The 22,220-nt window shown below is 37.6% G+C and overlaps 2 protein-coding genes across 4 annotated transcripts in view; one reads left to right on the top strand and one right to left on the bottom strand.

The window, feature by feature from the left end:
• med12 (mediator complex subunit 12) overlaps nucleotides 1-14,057 on the top strand; it is a 56,389-nt gene extending 42,332 nt beyond the window's left edge. Inside the window, exons 31-43 of one of the 3 annotated variants that reach the window (XM_059346147.1) lie at nucleotides 1-134; nucleotides 1,205-1,314; nucleotides 1,451-1,586; nucleotides 3,066-3,215; nucleotides 3,917-4,279; nucleotides 5,523-5,667; nucleotides 7,843-8,048; nucleotides 9,185-9,259; nucleotides 10,074-10,306; nucleotides 10,894-11,074; nucleotides 12,112-12,366; nucleotides 13,246-13,327; nucleotides 13,463-14,057. The exon at nucleotides 1-134 is cut by the window's left edge and continues 68 nt beyond it. In XM_059346147.1, coding sequence (XP_059202130.1) covers nucleotides 1-134; nucleotides 1,205-1,314; nucleotides 1,451-1,586; nucleotides 3,066-3,215; nucleotides 3,917-4,279; nucleotides 5,523-5,667; nucleotides 7,843-8,048; nucleotides 9,185-9,259; nucleotides 10,074-10,306; nucleotides 10,894-11,074; nucleotides 12,112-12,366; nucleotides 13,246-13,327; nucleotides 13,463-13,500 — 2,108 coding nt within the window. In that variant the 3' untranslated portion in view covers nucleotides 13,501-14,057. Of the gene's footprint in view, nucleotides 135-1,204; nucleotides 1,315-1,450; nucleotides 1,587-3,065; nucleotides 3,216-3,916; nucleotides 4,280-5,522; nucleotides 5,668-7,842; nucleotides 8,109-8,614; nucleotides 9,115-9,184; nucleotides 9,260-10,073; nucleotides 10,307-10,893; nucleotides 11,075-12,111; nucleotides 12,367-13,245; nucleotides 13,328-13,462 lie in introns of those variants that run through there. The other 2 variants (XM_059346146.1, XM_059346148.1) reach the window with 2 other exon arrangements.
• A 1,839-nt stretch (nucleotides 14,058-15,896) lies between these two features.
• Nucleotides 15,897-20,409, bottom strand: mars2 (methionyl-tRNA synthetase 2, mitochondrial). Its single transcript, XM_059346151.1, has 3 exons — nucleotides 19,827-20,409; nucleotides 18,873-19,207; nucleotides 15,897-17,128 (listed from the first exon to the last, which is right to left on the bottom strand). Exons 1-3 carry the CDS (start codon nucleotides 20,089-20,091, stop codon nucleotides 15,959-15,961), a joined length of 1,770 nt encoding a protein of 589 aa, XP_059202134.1. The 5' UTR covers nucleotides 20,092-20,409; the 3' UTR covers nucleotides 15,897-15,958.
• Between the last annotated feature and the right edge of the window lie 1,811 nt (nucleotides 20,410-22,220).

Genomic DNA, 22,220 nt, shown 5'->3' with positions numbered 1-22,220 from the left:
AGAGGGAAGGCCTTCTCACCTCCCTCTACAGCCAAGTGCAGCAGATTGTCACCAACTGGAGAGAAGACCAGTACCAGGACGACTGCAAGGCCAAGCAAATGATGCACGAGGCTCTGAAACTACGACTTAATCTTGTAAGATCTTGTCTTAATCCCCACAACCAGTTTTTAACATCTCTGGCTATATAAAGTCCATCTGTAATCAGGGCTTGATGCCTTAACCCTTTATCAGGCAAAGAACTATATTTGGTTACTTCAGGTAATATTTCGAGAAAAAAATTGCAAATTTACTAGATTAAAGTGGCAAATCTACAAGAAAAAAAAGTCGCAGATTTAAGAGATTTAAAGTGGCAAATCTGTGCGAAAAAAGTCGCAGATTTACAAAAAAGTTGAAAAAAAACAGCTTTTTTCTCCCAGATTCACCACATTAAATCTCATAAATCTGCTCATTTTTTTCTCATAGATTTGCCGCTTTAATCTCGTAGACTTTTTTCTCAAAATATTATTTTCGTATGTTTTTTTTACACATGGCTGTATGTAATATCCTCCAATATTCTCTAGGGTTGAAATTTGGAATTTGCAAGTATTTCAATGAGTGTCCTATTAAGGGTTAATTGCTTGTTGTTTTTGTCCTGATGTTGTTGTTTTTCTTCCTGAATGTTTAAAAAATAATGGTACATTACAAGCCCATGACATTTACATGAGTGATTGGGAGCTGTTTGCAATTGCTGTTCAACAAATATGACCCCAATCAGCCTGAAGGAGGTGCTAAAATTAAAGGTCAAATATTGACCAAGAAAAAAGTTTTATTCAAAAATAGACCAGTTGGGGGCATAGCATAACACAAATCTGACTATATGTCCAATGCATGTCCAATAATTATAAATCTCACAGGAAATGCTTCATAACAACGTGAGTCCCCGAATCGCCTCTTGCAGCTTGATTTCCTTTTCTGCTCTGGTTACAAATTGTGCAAGTCGATTTCTGTATGTTTGATCTTTATCACGCAGAACCAGCTCTTGATTATTGTTATTTGATTATGAATAAGATCAGAATTTGGCCTCAATTCATCAAGTTAAACAACCAAAATATTGAACGAAACCCAATCACTTCACTGATTTTCTATTTTATCTATCCAACATTCGGTTTTGATTAGTTTTAAATGCATTATGAAGAGAATAATAGTATTTTTTTTTCTCTCCAAGGTGGGCGGCATGTTTGACACAGTGCAGCGCAGCACCCAGCAGACCACTGAGTGGGCGGTACTACTTCTTGACATCATCAGCAGCGGCACAGTGGACATGCAGTCCAATAAGTGAGTGATGAATAAAGACGAAACCCCAATCCACACATTATTCCTATAACTGGAAACGTCAGTTATTGTTTCCAAAGCACAGACTGTGTTGCCAGAACACTTACCAGTTGTCTGTCTGTTTGTTTCTCTCCAACAGTGAACTCTTCACAACAGTGCTGGACATGCTGAGTGTGCTGATTAACGGCACACTAGCTGCTGACATGTCCAGTATCTCTCAGGGCAGCATGGAGGAGAACAAGAGAGCCTATATGAACCTGGTGAAGAAGCTCAGGGTAAGAACAGCACACCTTTCTTACCCACAGCCAGGGTGATGAGTTTGAAGATAAGATCTTACTTCTGTGACGTAGTGTTTTCCTTGTTTTTATCAAGTCTTGGACCATTAGCATTTTGTTACGCTTTTCTTTAACCCATTAAAGCCTGTAAAGCGGATATGTCGTTTTGTAGTATTTGTAGTTTTTTTCCCACCTATTTTCAGTCTATTGGCCAAAGAAATGCATCAGGATACATGTGAAATATGTGAAATCATCACCAAAAAAAGACACAAAATTACCAAAAAAGACACAGAATTACCCAAAAAAGACACAAAATTATTAAAAGACACAAAATTACCAAAAAAAAGACACAGAATTACCAAAAAAGACACAAAATTATTAAAAAAGACACAAAATTACCAAAAAAAAGACACAAAATTACCAAAAAAGACACAAAATTACCAAAAAAGACACAGAATTACCCAAAAAAGACACAAAATTATTAAAAAAGACACAGAATCACCAATTTTTTCCAGGCGTTTTAGGCCTAAATGGGTTAAAGACAACACTAGGCAACATGAATGTCATCCCTGAATTACATAGTAATGCAACATAAGAAGTGAATAAAGCTAAATCTCAGTTTAGCATGCTAATCGCACTACAACAACGTCTGCAACTCCATAAAACACTTTTCATATGGTACCACATCATCCAGCACATACACACTGAACATTGATATTTGCGGGAAACTATTCCAATATTATTGGAAAATCAAACCTTGTAGTGCACTTTAAAACTCCGAAAGATAGGTAGGCTAAATAGACTTCCAGATGAGATGAGTCAGGGTGGAAATCCAGAGCGAGCTCCCCTAAAAGGCGTCCGATCGGAAACAGTGCAATGCCGCAACACGTCCTACGTAAATAATGATATTTTGAAAAATGAATTAAAAAATATTCAAAATCGAGGATGCACACCTTCATGCTTTAGAAATAGATATACATTATACGACCCAGATTCCCCAAAAAAGGCCCTATATAAACACCTTGACGTTTCAAAATAGAGTATATTCTGTTTATAAAGTTTTCAATTGAATATATGTCAAAAGTGACATGGACACATATCTTTTTTTTTCTGTTTTCCTTTTTTTTTTTTTTTTTGATTGTTTCATGTAGCACTGAGTGAATAAAGAGGAAAAAAATTATAGCAAAGTACTGTAAATTATATTGGACATTAGTGCCTCAATTTCTTTCAATATATATCTATATATTTTTTAAAGATATGGACACATCCAGTGTAAAAAAACCCCCAACAACTTCATATGAAAGACATTAAATAAACATGCATGTGAAAACTTGTTAGATACTTTCCCAAAGAATGTCTGCACTAGATGTCTGAAAAATATGCCAAATGAAAAAAATTAGTGATAATAATGCTCCCTGTAAAGAGATGATTGTCATTCACTTTTTCATAATCGCTGTGTTCAACATTTTATTTCCACAGAAAGAGCTCGGGGATCGGCAGTCGGAGAGTTTGGAAAAGGTTCGCCAGCTTTTGCCGCTGCCCAAACAAACCCGGGACGTGATAACGTGTGAACCTCAGGGCTCACTCATAGACACCAAGGGGAACAAGATCGCTGGGTTTGAGAAGGAGGTACGTTGGTTTCTTCAACCCTAATCACACATGGTTTCAGTATGATTTGTATCACAGAGTCAAACCAGGAAGTTAATCATCTAGGAAAACTATATTTAGTTGTATGGTTTCCTGTCACATTGCTCATACTGCAGCTTCATAATCAGATAAACAAAATGGAGAAGATTAAATTGTACTGTGATATGAAAGAAAGAGTAAGAGAAAAATAATGCAACTTGTAAAGAAAAGTTATTAAAAGCATATGTTTTCCATTGGTCAACAGTCTTAATGTGCTTTTAGGGGATATATGAACTGCTGAAAAATACACGTCATTAAAAAACTTAAATTTAAGCTTTAAGCTTAATGTGTGTCTCTATGTGTGACTCTTCTAAAATGAATTCATAGACACCATAGATTGATGTACTTTTTAAACAAACTAAGCTACATTTTTCCATCAAAATTCAAAAATGATTAGATAGGCGTCTGTCTTATGGAATATAATGGGGCAAAATTGCTAAATTTCAAAATGCTACCCATAGATTTGGGTCATTTTGGTGATTTTTGCATTTGTGTCTTACCATCTTATACACATCAGCTTTACTATTTATTTAAGCAACATTTCATAAATATCTATTTTTTCTTTTCTTGCCAGAAATAAGTTGAGGTCCACATTGTGCACATGCTGATTTTGAGTTATATAAATTCTGTATTTGTGCTTTTAGGGTCTTCAAGTATCAACCAAACAAAAGATTTCACCCTGGGACGTGTTTGAGGGTCTCAAACACTCCGCCCCTCTGTCCTGGGGGTGGTTCGGCACAGTGCGCGTGGACCGTAAGGTCACCAAATTTGAGGAGCAGCAGCGTTTTCTGCTCTATCACACCCACCTGAAGCCCAAACCTCGCAGCTATTATCTGGAGCCGCTGCCCCTGCCCCCTGAGGAGGAGGAGCCCCTGACACCCGTCTCCCAGGAACCAGAGAAGAAGATGGAGGCGGTGAAGCCAGAGAAGAGCGTTCCCACTGTCACCTCCGACTCAACCAAGAAGAAATCCAACAACAAGAAGAAGAAAACTGCTGCCAAGACAGAGGTCAGACATTTACACTACCGGTCAAAAGTTTTAGAACACCACAATTTCTCTTTTTTTCTTTTTTTTTCTTTTTTTATATAATATTTCGAGAAAAAAAGATGCAAATCTGTGTCAAAAAAGTTGCAAATTAACTAGATTAAAGTGGCAAATATGTGCGAAAAAAAGTCGCAGATTTACAAGACAACAGTGGGGAAAAATGCAACTTTCTCGCAGATTCACCACTTTAAATCTCATAAATTTGCAAGAAATGTTCTCGTAGATTTGCCACTTTAATCTTGTAAACTTTTTTTTTTAATTATTTATATATATTTTTTATTGGAAATTAGCATTCATAAGCATCAGTACAAAACATAACTTATTCCACAGCTGTTTTCCACATTTTTGTTTTTTAAAGGGTACATTAGAACAAAGAACCACAAAAGAAAAATAAATACAAAACAAAAAAAAACATAGTATTATAATAAATATATAATAATATATAGGGAGGCAAAAAAGCAGAGAAACAGAAACATTAACAATTATGCTAATAATACCAATACATAAATAAACACAGGATGCCAAGTATGCTCATTAAAAAAAAAAAAAAAAAAAGATTTAAAAAAAATAAGTGTAAGTGTTAGTAAGTGTTGAACTGCCAGAGGTAAATAAAAAAAGGTAAGCTTAACCAAAACTGAAAAATAATGTACATTTCATAATTATAGAAAAAGGCCTTTTTCAGGGAACAAGAAATGGGTTAAAAACTTAAAGCAGTTCTGCAGCAACGGAGGTTGATCAAGCCTTGAAAGTTGCTAAGTTGCTACCGATTCCTACAGGTGTCCCAACTTTTCTTGATCACCTACAACCTACAAGTTGCTCCACATTTAAGGGAACTTCTGCAACAGAGTTGGGAAGAACTTTCTGAATAATATTTGATTTCCATTGAGTGTGTTCAGCTGTTCTATCTGTTAAGGTGCTACTTCAATGAGTCAACAGTTAAGAATACATCTTCCTTTCTAAACTGATTCTATGATTTATTTTTTTAACTTCAATTGTTTATTTGTTATATGCATTAATTTCAGAGTACACTGAGACATTAAACTGCATAATTTTCATTAAAATTCTGGAAAAGTTGGAGTGTTCTAAAACTTTTGACCAGTAGTGTATGTCATTTATGGTTTTAGGTTAATGTGATTATACTGACTGACATGTTAAGTTGCTCCAGTCAGATTATATAAAGCTGTGTATTCCCTCTTCTTCTCTCCAGGACTATGTGAATCGTACACCAGGCGGCGTGCCCTACGGCACTAATATGCCTCCTGAGCTGCAGATGCAGAACCACCCGTATGGCCGGCTGCCCTACAGCCAGCAGGGCATGAGCATGTACACACAGAACCAGCCTCTTCCTCCAGGTCAGTTCACCTTCCTCATCATCATCTTCATCAGTAATGTGCTGATAAGGATAATGGGTTAAATGCAGAGGTTGAATTTCCCCATTGTGGGGTTAATAAAGTAATCTTCTTCTTCTTCTTCTTCTTCTTCTTCTTCTTCACCGCCTTCTTCTTCTTCTTCACCTTCTTCTTCTTCTTCTTCTTCTTCACCGCCTTCTTCTTCTTCTTCACCTTCTTCTTCACCTTCACCACCTTCTTCTTCTTCTTCTTCTTCACCGCCTTCTTCTTCTTCTTCACCTTCTTCTTCACCTTCACCACCTTCTTCTTCTTCTTCTTCTTCACCTTCTTCTTCTTCTTCTTCTTCTTCACCTTCTTCTTCTTCACCACCTTCTTCTTCTTCACCTTCTTCTTCACCTTCTTCTTCTTCTTCACCACCTTCTTCTTCTTCTTCACCTTCTTCTTCTTCACCACCTTCTTCTTCTTCTTCACCACCTTCTTCTTCTTCACCTTCTTCACCACCTTCTTCTTCTTCTTCTTCTTCTTCACCTTCTTCTTCACCTTCTTCACCTTCTTCTTCTTCTTCACCTTCTTCTTCACCACCTTCTTCTTCTTCTTCACCTTCTTTTTCTTCTTCTTCTTCTTCACCTTCTTCTTCTTCACCACCTTCTTCTTCTTCACCTTCTTCTTCACCTTCTTCTTCTTCTTCACCACCTTCTTCTTCTTCTTCACCTTCTTCTTCTTCACCACCTTCTTCTTCTTCTTCACCACCTTCTTCTTCTTCACCTTCTTCACCACCTTCTTCTTCTTCTTCTTCTTCTTCACCTTCTTCTTCACCTTCTTCACCTTCTTCTTCTTCTTCACCTTCTTCTTCACCACCTTCTTCTTCTTCTTCACCTTCTTTTTCTTCTTCACCTTCTTCACCTTCTTCTTCTTCACCTTCTTCTTCTTCACCTTCTTCTTCTTCTCCTTCTTCTTCACCTTCTTCTTCTTCACCTTCTTCACCTTCTTCTTTTTCACCTTCTTCACCTTCTTCTTCACCTTCTTCTTCTTCTTCTTCACCTTCTTCACCATCTTCTTCTTCTTCACCTTCTTCATCTTCTTCACCTTCTTCTTCTTCTTCTTCATCTTCTTCTTCTTCTTCACCTTCTTCTTCTTCTTCTTCACCTTCTTCTTCACCACCTTCTTTTTCTTCTTCACCTTCTTCACCACCTTCTTCTTCTTCTTCTTCACCACCTTCTTCTTCTTCTTCACCTTCTTCTTCACCACCTCCTTCTTCTTCTTCTTCACCTTCTTCTTCACCACCTTCTTTTTCTTCTTCACCTTCTTCTTCACCACCTTCTTCTTCTTCTTCACCACCTTCTTCTTCTTCACCTTCTTCTTCTTCACCACCTTCTTTTTCTTCTTCACCTTCTTCTTCACCACCTTCTTCTTCTTCTTCTTCACCACCTTCTTCTTCTTCACCTTCTTCTTCTTCTTCACCACCTTCTTTTTCTTCTTCACCTTCTTCTTCACCACCTTCTTCTTCTTCTTCTTCACCACCTTCTTCTTCTTCACCTTCTTCTTCTTCTTCTTCTTCACCACCTTCTTCTTCTTCTTCACCTTCTTCTTCACCACCTTCTTCTTCTTCACCACCTTCTTCTTATTCTTCTTCTTCTTCACCTTCTTCTTCTTCACCTTCTTCTTCTTCACCTTCTTCTTCACCACCTTCTTCACCTTCTTCTTATTCTTCACCTTCTTCACCTTCTTCTTCTTCTTCACCTTCTTCTTCTTCTTCACCTTCTTCTTCTTCTTCTTCTTCTTCTTCACCTTCTTCTTCTTCTTCACCTTCTTCTTCTTCACCTTCACCTTCTTCTTCTTCACCTTCTTCTTCTTCTTCTTCTTCACCTTCTTCACCTTCTTCTTCTTCTTCACCTTCTTCTTCACCTTCACCTTCTTCTTCTTCTTCTTCACCTTCTTCTTCTTCTTCTTCTTCTTCACCTTCTTCTTCACCTTCTTCTTCTTCACCTTCTTCACCATCTTCTTCTTCTTCACCTTCTTCTTCTTCTTCTTCTTCTTCTTCTTCACCTTCTTCTTCTTCACCACCTTCTTCTTCTTCTTCTTCTTCTTCATTAGCAGCAGTATGACACACTGGTTCAGCACACATCATGAGTTCTCCTTTCTGGGATTGTAGTTTACATCCTTTGTTTTTTTCCACAGGAGGTCCAGGTTTAGAACCTCCATACAGACCTGCCCGCACCCCCCAGATGAACAAAATGATGCCCACTCGGCCCAGCTACCCCGGCATGATGCCCGGTATGCAGGGAAGCATGCCGGGCATGATGGGACTGGACAAGCAATACCCAATGGGTTATAAGCCCCAGCCTGCCATGGCACAGGGACAGATACTGCGGCAGCAACTACAGGTCAGACTGGTGAGTTTATCCACACTGACAGGTCAGGCTACCGCTTATAGTCGGGTAGAGGTGGAAGAAGTATTCAGATCCTTTACTTAAGTAAAAGTAAATTCAAAAGTTTCTGAAGTAAAAGTACAAAAGTGTCAGCATCAAAATGTACTTAAAGTACCAAAAGTATAAGTACTCTTTAATCAGAATGGATCTACTCAGATTGTTTTATATATTCCAAATTTATATTGTTACATAATTTGTATTGATGCTTTTATGTAAGCAGTGTTTTAATTTTGTAAAGAAGGGGTTCATTTAATTACTTAATATACTGTTTTAAGATTTAATTAAAAAAACTCTAATCACTTTAAATGTATCATGTTTTTAATGTTAAATCTCGACCTGAAAAGTAACTAAAGCTGTCAGCTAAATGTAGTGGAGTAAAAAGTACAATATTTGCCTCAAAATGTAGTGAAGTAGAAGTATAAAGTCACATAAAATGTAAATACTCAATAAAGTACAAGTACCTTAAAATTATATTCAAGTACATGTACTTAGTTACTCTCCACCACTGTAGTCGGGTCGAGTCGAACAAGAGCTGAAGCTAGTGAGATGGATCAGAATTAGGAGAGTTAAATTCAGATTATAAATTAATGAATGGTTCACACTACATGACTTTCAAGTAATGTCATCAGAATACTGCACTGTTCAAACCAAGGTTATTATAGTTAACGAAAACTAACGAAATAACAAAAACTAGAATTGAAAAAACATTTTTCTTTAACCAGAATGAATCCCAGATCTAATTACAACTATAGTCTGTATTTCAAATGTAACTCATACAGAAAAGTTCTTCCTGTTCCAGGTGACCCCTCCTCCTGGTTTCCCCTATACTCCAGGTCCTGTGCCCTCATTGGTTGTAGGTCCCGTCTGCATGCCGAGGCTTTCGGCTTGTGTCTTTAAACAATTCACACACAGCGCTCAAGATCAGGCAGATATTTGCAAATTTACCTGATAGGCAAGAGGAAAGTCAGGAAGTGTGAACTAGCCATAAAATGAGAATCCTCTGATTGTCTTCAGTGCGAATAATCTTCTTCCTCTCCTGTTGGTGGACGATGAATCATTGCTTTTTTCTTAATTCTTGTTTCTCTTTTCAGAATCAGAACATGATGGGGCAGCAGATTAGACAAATAACACCCAACCAACCGTATACTTCGATGCAGGCTTCTCAGGTGAGACTAGTCACCTGACACCTCTATTCTCAGAATATCTAAATCACCTGACCTCTTGAGTTATAGGAGTCAATGCTGAGGAAGTTTAAAAAGCTGTTAAAAAACATGGTTCTGCTCACCATGCTGTTATTTTCCGATCATTTTTTTTTTTTTTCAGACTTCTCTTTATTGTTTTTTTTTTCTTTTGTTCACATACAAAAATAAAGAATGTACATGTTTATTCATGCTTAAAATCAACACGAAAGAGCAGAATGATAGTAGAAAAATAAAAGCAATAAAATAAAAAAAATAAAAAAACAAAACAAAACAAAAAAAAACCTAGGTGGAGTCAAATCAAATATCAAAACAAAAATAAGGTTTACAAATAAAATAGATTTAAATATTATAATACAACTCTGAGGATGTCAGATTTTCCAAAATTTACATTTGTTAATTTTTCACTGGGTTATATTTAGTATAATAATCCATAAATGGCTGCCATATTGTGTAAAAGGTATCTATCTTACCTCTCAGGGTGAATTTTATTTTTTCTAACTGCAAATGTTTCATTTTATCATTCATTAAAGTTTGATAAACTGGAGGATTTTTTTGTTTCCAGTTCAGCAGAATTATTCTCTTCGCTAACAGTGTCACAAAACAAATCACATTCTTTTGGTTATTTGACAAAGAGAGCTCCATGGCTTCCGATCATTTTATAAATGTTTGACGTCCACAGAAATTTGTGCACTCACTTCACTACTGTCCACACTATGAGTCAATGAATAATCCTTCTCTGTATTCGTTTTAATGATCAACATTGTCTCTGTTTGGTCAGAACATATCTCAGGGCTATACCTCGTACGGATCACACATGGGGATGCAGCAGCATCCGTCCCAGGGTGGTGGTATAGGTCCGGCCTCCTACGGGAACCAGAATTTCCAGGGCACCCATCCTGGAGCCAACCCGGCTGTTGTGGATCCTCTTAGGCAGCAAATGCAGCAAAGGCCCAGTGGTTATGTTCACCAGCAGGCTCCAGGCTACGCACACAATATGCAGAACACACAGAGGTGAGTACAGTGTTGAAAGGAACGCTGCTGTTTTCTTACTTTTCACTTAAAAGTCCAATTGAAATTTGTAGATGCAGTTTCTTCCCAAAATATTGAAGAAAAATGGAATGAGCCAGTGTGATCAATCAGAGCTTTTAGTTACGTGTACACGGAGAGAGTCCTCAGCAATCTCTCTCGACAAAGTCAACTTTCTTCCTTATATACAACATTTCAGCCTTACATGATGAAAGAGAGGAGGAAGTTACAGGTGAAGTAGCGTCTTAATGAGATTAACATACAGGAACCAGACATTGAAAGTTGTGAGACACATAAACTTCAAAGAAACAATAGAAACGTACATTAGGAACCAGTTCAGTTAATTTCCATGCAATACACATGTTAATCCCCTGCAGTTGGCCTGTCTGCCCATTTGTCTATGAGACATGATTTAATTAAATGTTGTGGAAATGTTTATTGTTTAAATATCAAGAATCTAAAACTATTTTTCCACAAATTCTCGTTACTGTTGCTGCTTGACATTAAAATGTTTTCCTCCTTGATTTAATGCTAACTGCATGTCTTCTTCCTGTCTGTCCTGTAAATCTCAGGTTTTCCCACCAGCCTCTCCAGCAGAATCCCATCATGCACGGTCTCAGTCACATGGGAGGCCAGGGCGTCCATCCAGGCCTGAGGCCCAATCCGATGCTGGCAGAACAGCAGCAACAGCAGCAGCAACAGGCAGCACAGCAACAGCAACAGCAGCAGTACCTCAGACAACAAGCACTCAGAGTATGTCACTTCATCAGAATAGTTAGCTAAATAAAGGGGACACGCTGGACAAAAGCACCACATTTTTTCCACGTGCTCTCTATCACCATAGGTTTCAATTTTTGGTAGGAGCCACTTCATCAAGATGGCCGATCCGAGATGGCAGCCATATAAAATCTATGAGAACCAGTATATCTTCCAAGCCACTCAGACGGTCAATCTTGGTGTCAAAATCTACATTTTCTGGGTCCAGGAATCATTTAAAGCTGTTGAGAATATCACTAGATGATTATTTGATCAAATAGATATGTTCATTTTCACCCAGAATGGTAGGCAACTCGCTTCAAGTGCTGCAGCAGAGAATCCTGAGCTGAAAATGTTTGGAATCTAATAATTATGTAAATACATGGCCAAAATGAACATATCTATTTGATCATCTAGTGATATTCTCAGTAGCTTTAAATCATTCTTTGACCCAGAAAATGTATATTTTGACACAAAGATTGACCTTCTAAGTGGCTTAGAAGATATACTGGTTCTCATAGATTTTATATGGCTGCCATCTCCGATCTGCAATCTTGATGAAGTGGCTCCTACCAAAAATTTAAACCTATAGTGATAGAGAGCATGTGGAAAACATGTGGTGCTTTTGTCCGACGTGTCCCCTTTCTTCCCAAATCTGGTCCTAAGCCACCGGACTAGAAGTTTGTAAAGGTCTTTAGCTATGTTTTTACGCTGAGTTTTTGTATTTTTATGAGTAAGGAGGCTGTTTGTGTGCACTACATTTCAAATTGTGTAACTCTGAAGCTACCAGTGGCCCCAAAATAAATACGACTATTTCTAAGCATGTTTCACTAAAGCAGGGATGTCCAAACTATTCCACAAAGGGCCGTGTGGCTGCAGGTTTTCGTTCCAACCAAGCAGCAGCACACCAGACTTGACTCAGTATATATAGTATATATATAGTATATAGTTTGGACATTCCTGCACTAAAGGGTACAAAAAGAAAGTCTAGCTAAAACACCAACCATTGTTTCTTTCCTACGTTATCTCAACAGCAGCAGCAGGCTCAACAAGTTCAACAACAGCAGCAACAACAACAACAGCAACAACAACAACAACAACAGCAGCAGCAGCAACAGCAGCAGCAGCAACAGGTCCAGCCCCAGCAGGTTCCTCCTCAACAGCAAGTTCAACAACAACAACAACAACAACAACAGCAACAGCAGCAGCAGGTGTCAGCGGTGCCTCCACCGGGCCAGCAGCAGAACCAGGGCCTGGGCATGCAGCCACTGCCCCCCCAGCAACCCATGGTAGGTCCAGTCCAGGGGGTGGGGACCATATATGTGCAGTTGTGATTATCATCACCCAAAAAATAAACAAAATGACCAAAAAAAGGAAACAAAATGACCAAAAATGACCAAAAAAGACACAAAATTACCCAAAAAAGAAACAAAATCACCAAAAAAAGACACAAAATGACTAAAAAAGACACAAAATGACTAAAAAAAGGAAACAAAATGACCAAAAAGACACAAAATGACCAAAAAAGACACAAAATTACCCAAAAAAGAAACAAAATCCCCCCAAAAAGACACGAAATGACTAAAAAAAGACACACAATGACTAAAAAAAGACACAAAATGACCAAAAAAGACACAAAATTACCCAAAAAACACACGAAATGACTAAAAAACACACGGAATGACTAAAAAAAGACACAAAATGACCAAGAAAGACACAAATTGACCACAAAATGATCAAAAAAAGACACAAAATGACCAAAAAAACACACAAAATGACAAAAAAACACACAAAATGACCAAAAAAAGACATTAAGTGACCAAAAAGACTAAAACACATGAACACTTTAACACAGTGGAGACAGAGCTGACTTCCAAAATGATTTGGCGACCCCCAGAAATCATCTCGCGACCCCAATTGGGGTCCCGACCCCAAGGTTGAGAACAGCTGGTGTAAGGAAACATCTTTTGGTAACGCTTTATATTAAGGTCCTTGTAATAACCATTAATTAACAAGTAATACGGCCCTTGTAAGTCCTTACAAGATGCTTATTAACATTATTGTGTTTATAAGCTTACAAATCAATGTCAAATTTGGTGTGCATTTTGCAAAATTTTTTGGGGTAATGGGATTAATTTCTCCAATAACGATGTGTGTCTTTGTTTCAGTTCCCACGACAGGGAATGCAGCAAACTCAACAGCAGCAGCAGACTGCGGCTCTGGTCAGACAGCTGCAACAGCAACTTTCAAGTAAGTCCGAAAATTTCAAATTTCCTTTTTTACCACCATTTATGTTTATTCCTTGTCATTGTTTTCATCTCTGTATAATGATGAAAAACAGGGATTCAGGGGATATTTATAACAAAACTTTCCCACTTTTTTCAGATACACAACCAGGACAGGGCACCAATTCATATTACTGATCGAGCTTGTTGATAGTAGAGTGTGAAGAATAGGCCCCTGGTCATGTCGGGGGCCCAGCTCCGTAGATTGGCAGATAATGTGTCCAGTCGTGTGTAGGCTGTTAGGAGGACGGACTGTTCAAGGCACAAAAGGACCACCAAACCGATGAACCAAATCCCATCTCGACCAGTGAGGCAACGATCAGAAAATATCTTGACTTCAGTCGTGTAATTATGGATTATCAAAGGAGGGGATCCTGCTCTGAAGTAAACAGATAATGCTTAATAATGGAAAAGTCTATGTAAAAAAGTACCAGAAATTATAAGAATAATGCAATTTTTTTATTTTATTTCAATTTGTACAATTTTTTTCAGTTTCGTGTATTTCTCATTAAAAAATCATGTCAGTTTTTATGTCTTGTACTTGTGTTGGCTGCCTGTATGCTGTATTTAAAAACTGTCAATGAAGTCTTTCATGATAAAGTCATAGAACAAATCCTGTGATCTACAAACAAGGCTGCTGTCATGCAAGAAAGTCAGAAAGTCTCCTAATGCAACGTTTTTAGTTGATTATGTTGTGTTCTTTAAGGTTATTTTTCAATATTTAATTTAAGGCTTTCTTTGGAAAAATAATGCAAACAAACAGATAGTTGGGTAACCGATAAAATGATAAAGAAATAAAAGGAATAATATACACTACTGGTCAAAAGTTTTAGAACACACCAATTTTTCCAGAATTTAATTGAAAATTATGCAGTTTAATGTCTCAGTGTACTCTGAAATTAATGCACATTTGCAACATTTAAAATTCTTGATGGAGCATGATAGTGTTTTGAAAGTAAAAAAAGATTCAAAATCACATTTTATGTTGGACTAAAGGACTAAAAAAAAGATACAAAATGACCAAAAAAAGACACAAAAAGACTAAAAAAAGAAACAAAATGACCAAAAAAAAGGACACAAAATGACTTACAAAGACATGAAAAGAATTCAAAAATGGACAAAATAGCCCAAGACTCCATAGAGTTAAGTTGTTAACCCATTTCTTGTTCCCTGAAAAAGGCCTACTTGTATAATTCTGAAATGTACATTATTTTCCAGTTTTGGTTAAGCTTACCTTTTTTTATTTACCTCTTTCAAGCTGTTCATTTGACTTGAACTGCTTGAATTGGGGTGTTCTAAAACTTTTGACCGGTAGTGTATACAGCAAAAAATATAAAATAAATACTGGGAAGAGGCTTCCAGTTGTGCAGAGTTCATATTCATTAGAACAAATGAAGGCCAGTCAAAAAAAAGTCTTTCATAAAAAAGACCTTGTCTAATTGGACAGTTTCTGCAGTTGTAATATCAAGGTGTCTCCTTTCAGCATTTACTGATTAGTGAATTACATTTGTAACAATGGCCTGCAATAGACCTTTTTACATTGCAGACATTTTGTCTTTTCAAAGCAGGAAGAAGGCTCCAACATGTTCAATCACTGAGTGGAATAATGAAAGGTGTGTGCACCCACACAGGTGTTTTCACTTATTTGGCCTAATTAAACTTCTGCTCAGGTTGATGTCGGAGAAGCTAATTAAATTAAAGGTGCGTTCCAATAACCATAATACCAAAAAAATATTTCACATGGCCCAATACATGTTATGCCAAATGCACAATCCCAAAAATAATGATGGGCATATAAATCAAAAATGAAAAATAATCATCTATCTAGTTGCTGCCCTAATTATGAGTATTAACTCCATCTGCTGTAAAAAAGAAAAAAAAAACTAAGATTGTTAAAAGGTATAAATTGTTTCCTGACCGTTGACAGCAAAAAAATCAATGTGGAAGTAGAGGTGTGCCATATCGTATCGTTCACGATAATATCGGTATATTTTTTTTATGGTTAAAAAAAAATGCATATCATTATATTGGCAACATTCCTACTTCTTGATGTAGTGGCGTAAGGTTAAGATTAACTAACAATTAAAGTTGTTTTAATCACAAAAAGCTACTTACTCTCTGTCGCTAAACACATGCCGCTTTCAAAATAAGAGCACAGTGTGTTAACAGAATCCACCACAGAACTTACAAGAAGACTGTCAAAATAAGATGCCTTAAATAAAACATACAAGAACCTTTATTCTCCTTTACAAAATGTCATTAAAATATGCCCCCAGAACCCCTAAATGGTTATTTTTATTATTTGCTCATACTCAAGAGTATTTTTTTTGTATTTGGCAACTGTTGAGATTTGCCCTTCACACTACATTTTAGATTTGTATTTATTTATACAGACAAAAAAAATATTGTCTATATCTTTTTAAGTATTTCGTAATATCGTCAAGAATATCGTTATCGCAAAAAATAGCTTGAAATATCGTGATATTCTTTTAGGGCCATATCGCTCACCCCTATGTAGAAGGACTCAATGCTTGAGAGAAAACAGCCACAGATGTTTTATATCTTTATTGATTAATCAGGGCACATAAACAATTCCTTATTTCAACTTTTTTGCCTTCTTTGGTTTTTGTTTATCAATATTCTGACGTTCCAAGCGACTGAAAAGCACTCCAGAGTCCGATCCCAGCTCTCGCCCTTCAAACGGACAGTCCAGTCCCTGAAACCTTGGCAGGAAGTTAGCATGCTCCCAGCTCCTCTCGTCTGGTTTCACCGAGATTCTGGACAGCAGCTTGTTGGAGATCCCTGGTACTACCGGCTGCAGCAGCGTGCCGTAAACCCTCAGACATTCAAAGGTGACATGAACGATGGTGTGCAGCCACTGCTGGTCTCTACTGTCCCTCTTATCCAGCTTCCACGGTGCGTGGCGCTGAACGAACCCGTTGGTCTGCCTCACGCAGGCGCTGATGGCCTCCAGAGCTTTGTACACATGCATGCTCTCATAGTGCTGCTGCACCACCGCTGGGAGGCTTTTCACTGCCTCCACCATGTGGTAGTCTTCAGCCACAGCCCTGCCTCCCTGCTCACTGTGGAAGGACTGAGGGTAGAAAGAGGGGTAGACCTGATCTGGGTTCAGAGCCGGAGCAGTGCAGCGGTTCAGCAGACCCCCCAGAGAGTCGGCCAGCTCCGCGTTGAGCAGCTTGAAAACTTTGTCGTCTGTGTAGTCGCAGTCTGAGTCTGGGACGCCCTGACGCAGGAGGAAGTACCTCAAACCGTCAGTTGTGAACGTCTTTGAGCATTCAAGAGGATCCACCACGTTACCCAGACTTTTAGACATCTTCTTTCCTCCGACTGTCCAGTGAGAGTGAACATAGATGGTCTGAGGCAGCGGCAGACCAGCCCCGAGGAGAAAAGCGGGCCAGTAGATGGCGTGAAACTTCATGATGTCCTTCCCAACGATGTGGTGCGCCACGTTCCACCGCTGCTCGTGTTTATCTGGGTAGCCGGCGACTGTGAGGTAGTTCACCAGAGCATCTAGCCACACATAGATGGTTTGTTCTGGATCACCCGGGACCGGGATGCCCCACTGGAGGCGGCTTCGCTGGCGGGACACCGACAGGTCAGGGAGGTCCTCCTGCAGCCAGAGGAGGGCGTCCCGGTGGAAACGCTCCGGCTGCACGGCCCGAGGACTCTCTCTGAGCCAGTCCAGCAGCTGAGACCGGAACGCAGACAGACGGAACATGTAGTTCTCTTCTTTCATCCACTCCACCTGCAAAATAGTGGAAATTCAATTACGAATACTTTATTTTTGGATAGGGACAGTGCACATTAACCCATTGACGCCTAAAACTGCCTGTAAAACCTCTGGGCGATTTTAAAATAAGCCCCTAAAACCTGAAGTTTTTCTGGAAATTCAACAGAAGTGTCAACGCTTCTACTAAATAATAGATTTTTCAGCCTTTGTAGCAGATAGAAATGAAATTCAAAAAGTATTTGAGAGCTTATACAAATACTACAAAACAAAGTATCCGTTTTCCAGGCTTCAATGGGTTAATGAACATCGATAAACATCTTTGTAAATATGGAGCATTATAGCAAGGCTGCTAGTTTGCATCTGTAGTCCCTAAAAAATTAAAAATAAATACAAATATAAAAGACAGTAAGAACATAGGTAAGATACAAATAGAGGAGACAACACACACACAACACAACACATAGCAGACCCAGACAGGATATAACTATGCAATAAAAAGTAATGATTGAAGTTATTGTGACTGAAATAGTAAAGTCAAGTCAAGTCAAAGTTTATTTATAGAGCACATTTAAAAACAACCTCAGTTGACCAAAGTGCTGTACAGTTATTAAAATAGAATAAATCATACACAAATAGGTATAAATAAAAACAATGAAAACAATAAAATACTAAAAACAGTAAAACAATAAAATAAAATAGAATAAAATAATAATAAAAACTCAATCCAAAACAGAGTTAGAGATAAAAAAAAAGACAAATAAAAGGGTAAAAAAGTAAAAAAGAAAGCCAAGGATTCTTTCCTCGCTGGGACTGAACGCCAAGGAGAATAAATAGGTTTTTAATAATGTTTTAAAGTGCTCAACAGACTGTGCAGCTCTGACCTGGAGAGGTAGGCTGTATAAATAGGTTTGGATTTCTACAGGAATAGTTCCACATTTTGGGAAATACGCCATCAACTGTTGCCAATAATGAAATGGTGATCATAACCATGTTAATAGTAACTTTAAGAGGTGCTGCTAGTAGTGATGCACTAATCTGACTTTGTCAGTCTCCATAGTGATGCCTGGGGTTTAGGTATCCTCTGTTACCGTGTGGCTTCCTGATACCAGTGTTAAATTAATAAGCTGTAAGCCTTCCAGCAAATTCATTTTGTCTACTTCTGAATATTATCTTTAGTTTATTTTGTTCAGACAAGGGAAAGTAGATGTTTTTTTGATGTTTCATGAGGAACTCCACAAAAGATACGTCACAGCGATCAGCTGACACCTCTGAAGAAGACTGAAGATGTCAGTCGAAACATGTCAGGTAAAAAAACATCTACTTTCCCTTGTCTGAACAAAAGAAACTTAGGATAATAATAAGCTGTAAGCCTGTTACTACTGTGTGAAAATGACCGGGATCATTCTTTTGTGTCTAAGACATCAGCTTGACTTAAACATATCTTTTTTTTAACGTTGTTTATTTAATTTTGTTCTGCAAACAAACAAATATATATAAAACAAGAGTGCTGACAATCGTTGCATCAGGGTCTGAGATATCCTGAGTTTTCGTCCCTAAAAACAAGATTCCATAATGCAACTCAATAGCTCCTTTTTGTTCAGCACTCTCTGCCTGGTAAACACACCTCGCCCCCATTCTGTTTTAACTCTGTCGTCTTAAAGCTCAAGCTGATATATAATCTTGTAAAATCAGCAGAATCCTACTTTGAAGTTTGCACTTATTCCTCCACTAAAAATGATCCAAATTCTGCTTGAATTACCTTGTGGCCACTCTCCAGCGAGACCTTGATCTCCTTCCCCGATGAGTCCAAAGCACTGGCCACCTGTGACTCTGTGAGGAAGCTTTCATCCTGCGTGGAGTACCAGCCTTCATAACTGCCCTTGTAGATGAGCCCTTTGTTCCAGAGCACCGACCAGAAATGCTTCACGGCCTGACGGTGTCTCTGCTCAGTGGTTCTGATGTAGTCTGTGTATGAAATGTTGCAGCTGTTGAAGAGATGTTTGAATCTCTCAGACACGTCGGTGCAGAAGGTCAGAGGGTCTTTTCCTGCAGCTTCAGCAGCTTGTTGGATTTTCAAGCCATGTTCATCTGTGCCTGAAATGACAGGAAGTGGAGCATATTATTATTTAGGGTTCTTACACATTTTTTCAAAGTAAATGTAATTACAATGTAATATAAATTGTTTATAGTATATATATATAATTGTTTATAATATTTGTATATGACTATATTGATTATTCATATATATATATATGTATATAGATATAGACCTGTTAAGGGGTAGGACTCGATAAGTTTTTTTACTTCTTCCTACTCCCTTTCGAGCTTGCAGAAAGTGTCTGTCTTCTCAATTTTTTTTTTGCTTTTTTGTTTTGTTTTTTATTTATTCATCTATTAATATTTAAACTTGTTTTTTTTACTTGCATGTTCGAAATAAAGACAATCAATCAACAATTAGAAAAGTCAAAAACTAATTTCAAGCATTTTAAAAGGCACAACGTTTTTTTCAGCACCTTACAGCTGTGGTAAATAACAAATATTTATATACACTGTATATACATTACATCAGATGTTCTAGTGCTATAACCAACCCACAAAGAAATATGATATTTTTGTTTACAAAAGGACGAAACGATTAAGTCATCATAATAGTTGTCAATTAATGGCATCATCGGTGAAATCCACTTGTATATTTTGTTAAATTGGGATTTACCTGTTGCAAACTGTGAGTTGAAGCCTTGAAGTAGTTTATATCTGTGTAAGCAGTCAGCTATCACAGCTGAATATAAATGTCCTAGATGAGGAGAAGCGTTCACATAGAAGATAGGAGTGGTGACGTAGAAACTCCTTCTGTCGTCTCTGCAGGACTGAGAGCTGATGTGTCTCCATAAAGCTGAAACTGGTGAGAAAAACGGGCTTTGCTGCAGTCTGTGAACAGCCGCACAGCTTCTTGTGACAAACAATAAAGAAGTTCTCATCTTTGTAAAGCATGCATGAAGACCACTGACCGATACTCAGTCCACAGACTGCAATAACAATGTTGTGAGTTAATTTAGCTCGCTAAAATGTTGAGTTTTCGCATATAAAACATACAAGCAGAGATACGTAATTACTATCGGGAAAACACCGGAAGTCCTTAGAGTAGTCCTGGTTCATGTTATCCATTAAAGTGACTGAAATGTTGCATTTTAAGAGTCTTTCCCTTCAAACCAGCAGCACATGAGTTTAACTGGCCTGTCAAGGTTAGCATTCCTTCCGGTTTCTATCGTCAACAATGTCTCGTCCAATCAAACTGCCGCATAGTGTGTGACGATCATCGATAGCCAATCAGATTGCGAGGGATGTTTTTGAAGCGTTCTGTCTCAGTTAAAGGGTTCATTTAATTTAATTTACTTCAATCTGTCTTGACTGCTCCGACAAAAGCAAGTTGTTCACCGTAAAGGACGTTTTTAGGAGGATGTATGGGGAACATGGATGTAGGAAGCATCAGTTTTCCCCTAATAACTTAGGAGAAGGAGAAGAATGACTATCATTATTCTCCTCAATTATGACTTTTTTCTGGTAAATAGGAAAAGGTTATTAGAAATACTCTGGAGTCAGTGGCGGTTCTAGACCAGTTTAACTGTGGGGGCCAAGGAGGGGCCAGTGTTTAATTAGAGGGGCACATTAGCACATGAAAAAATGGCAAAGATGATATTTAAGCATTCAAAATCTTTGAATGTCTTGAAAAAGACACAAAATTACCAAAAAAGACACAAAATGAGAAGACAGAATAACCACAAAAAACCCCACAGAAGACATAAAAATGACAAAAAAAAAGACACAAAATGACCAAAAAAAACCACAAAATAACTAAAACAGACACATAAATGACACCAATGACAAAAAAGACACAAAATAACTAAAAAAGACATAACAACAAACACAAAATTACCAAAAAAAGACACAAAAAAGACAAAAAAAAGACACAAAATAACTAAAACAGACACAAAAAAGACACATAAATGACGCCAATGACAAAAAAGACACAAAATAACTAAAAAAGACACAAATGACCAAAAAAGACACAAAATGACTTACAAAGACATGAAAAGGATTTTTAAAAAATGGACAAAATAGACTATAAGACTTCATAGAGTTAAACTATTATACAATGTTCACATTCTGGGTTTCTTTTGTGTACAATAAGATATTGTTTGAACAAAAAAAAGGTTAGAATTGTTCCATTGTTGATCGTTATAAATTGATCATTTTATTATGAATTTGACACAGGGGCCACAGCAGGGGCCAAAGGCTTCTTCACAGGGGCAGTGGCCCCTGGAGGCCCCTGTGTAGAACCACCACTGTCTGGAGAATAAACTAATTAAAACACCAGGTGGTAGGGTGCTAGTACCCTACTAGTACTAGTGCCACTACATAGTAGTACTGTGCATTGTACTACATTATATCTCCAATATGGTAAAATCACCTACATCCTCAGTTGATCACATCATGTGATTTTACCCCTTTAAGGTAATGGCCTATGTCAAGTGTGTGACTTAAGCGGATTTATTATGCCTAAGTCGAAATAAAATGTGACTTAGGCAATTTTTGAACATGCCTTTGTGACTTAAGCAAGATATGGTAACACTTTATTTTGAAGGTGTCTACATAAGAGTGACATGAGCGTGTCATAAACATGACATGGGATGTGTCGTGAACATTAATGACACTTTGAAGTAACATTAATGCTCATGATACTTGTCATGTCATGTTTCTGACAGGCTTGTGTCACTCTTATGTAGACACCTTCAAAATAAAGTGTTGAAAAAAAAATTGCATAATTTTGCATCAGTCATTTATTTCTCTTAAGTTACATAATTTACACACAGTGTTATTACTTTGCCAATAGCCATCCTTTCTTACATCCTTTTGAGTGAAATGATCAATAAATGTCATATGTTACACTTTTGGTTAAGTTTTTTGTGTTTCCTGCAAAACTTGAAAAAAATGAGTTAGATTATTTTAACAGGGTGACGATATTTAAGGGAATTATAATATAACTTTATAAATTAATCAGAAAAGGCATTAAAAAAATTGACTTTGTGTATATATAATTTAATTTATA

This window comes from Centropristis striata, chromosome 12, assembly GCF_030273125.1.
Source record: "Centropristis striata isolate RG_2023a ecotype Rhode Island chromosome 12, C.striata_1.0, whole genome shotgun sequence".
Lineage (NCBI taxonomy): Eukaryota > Metazoa > Chordata > Actinopteri > Perciformes > Serranidae > Centropristis > Centropristis striata.
This window is presented reverse-complemented; position numbering and strand designations above follow the sequence as displayed.

Bases quoted from the DNA above. Each gene is read 5' to 3' on its own strand.
- mars2 (XM_059346151.1), bottom strand. From the start codon at position 20,091: ATGAGAACTTCTTTATTGTTTGTCACAAGAAGCTGTGCGGCTGTTCAC. The intron at 19,208-19,826 runs GTAAATCCCAAT...CTGTCATTTCAG, and splicing joins CAACTCACAGTTTGCAACAG to GCACAGATGAACATGGCTTG. The intron at 17,129-18,872 runs GTAATTCAAGCA...ACTATTTTGCAG, and splicing joins CGCTGGAGAGTGGCCACAAG to GTGGAGTGGATGAAAGAAGA.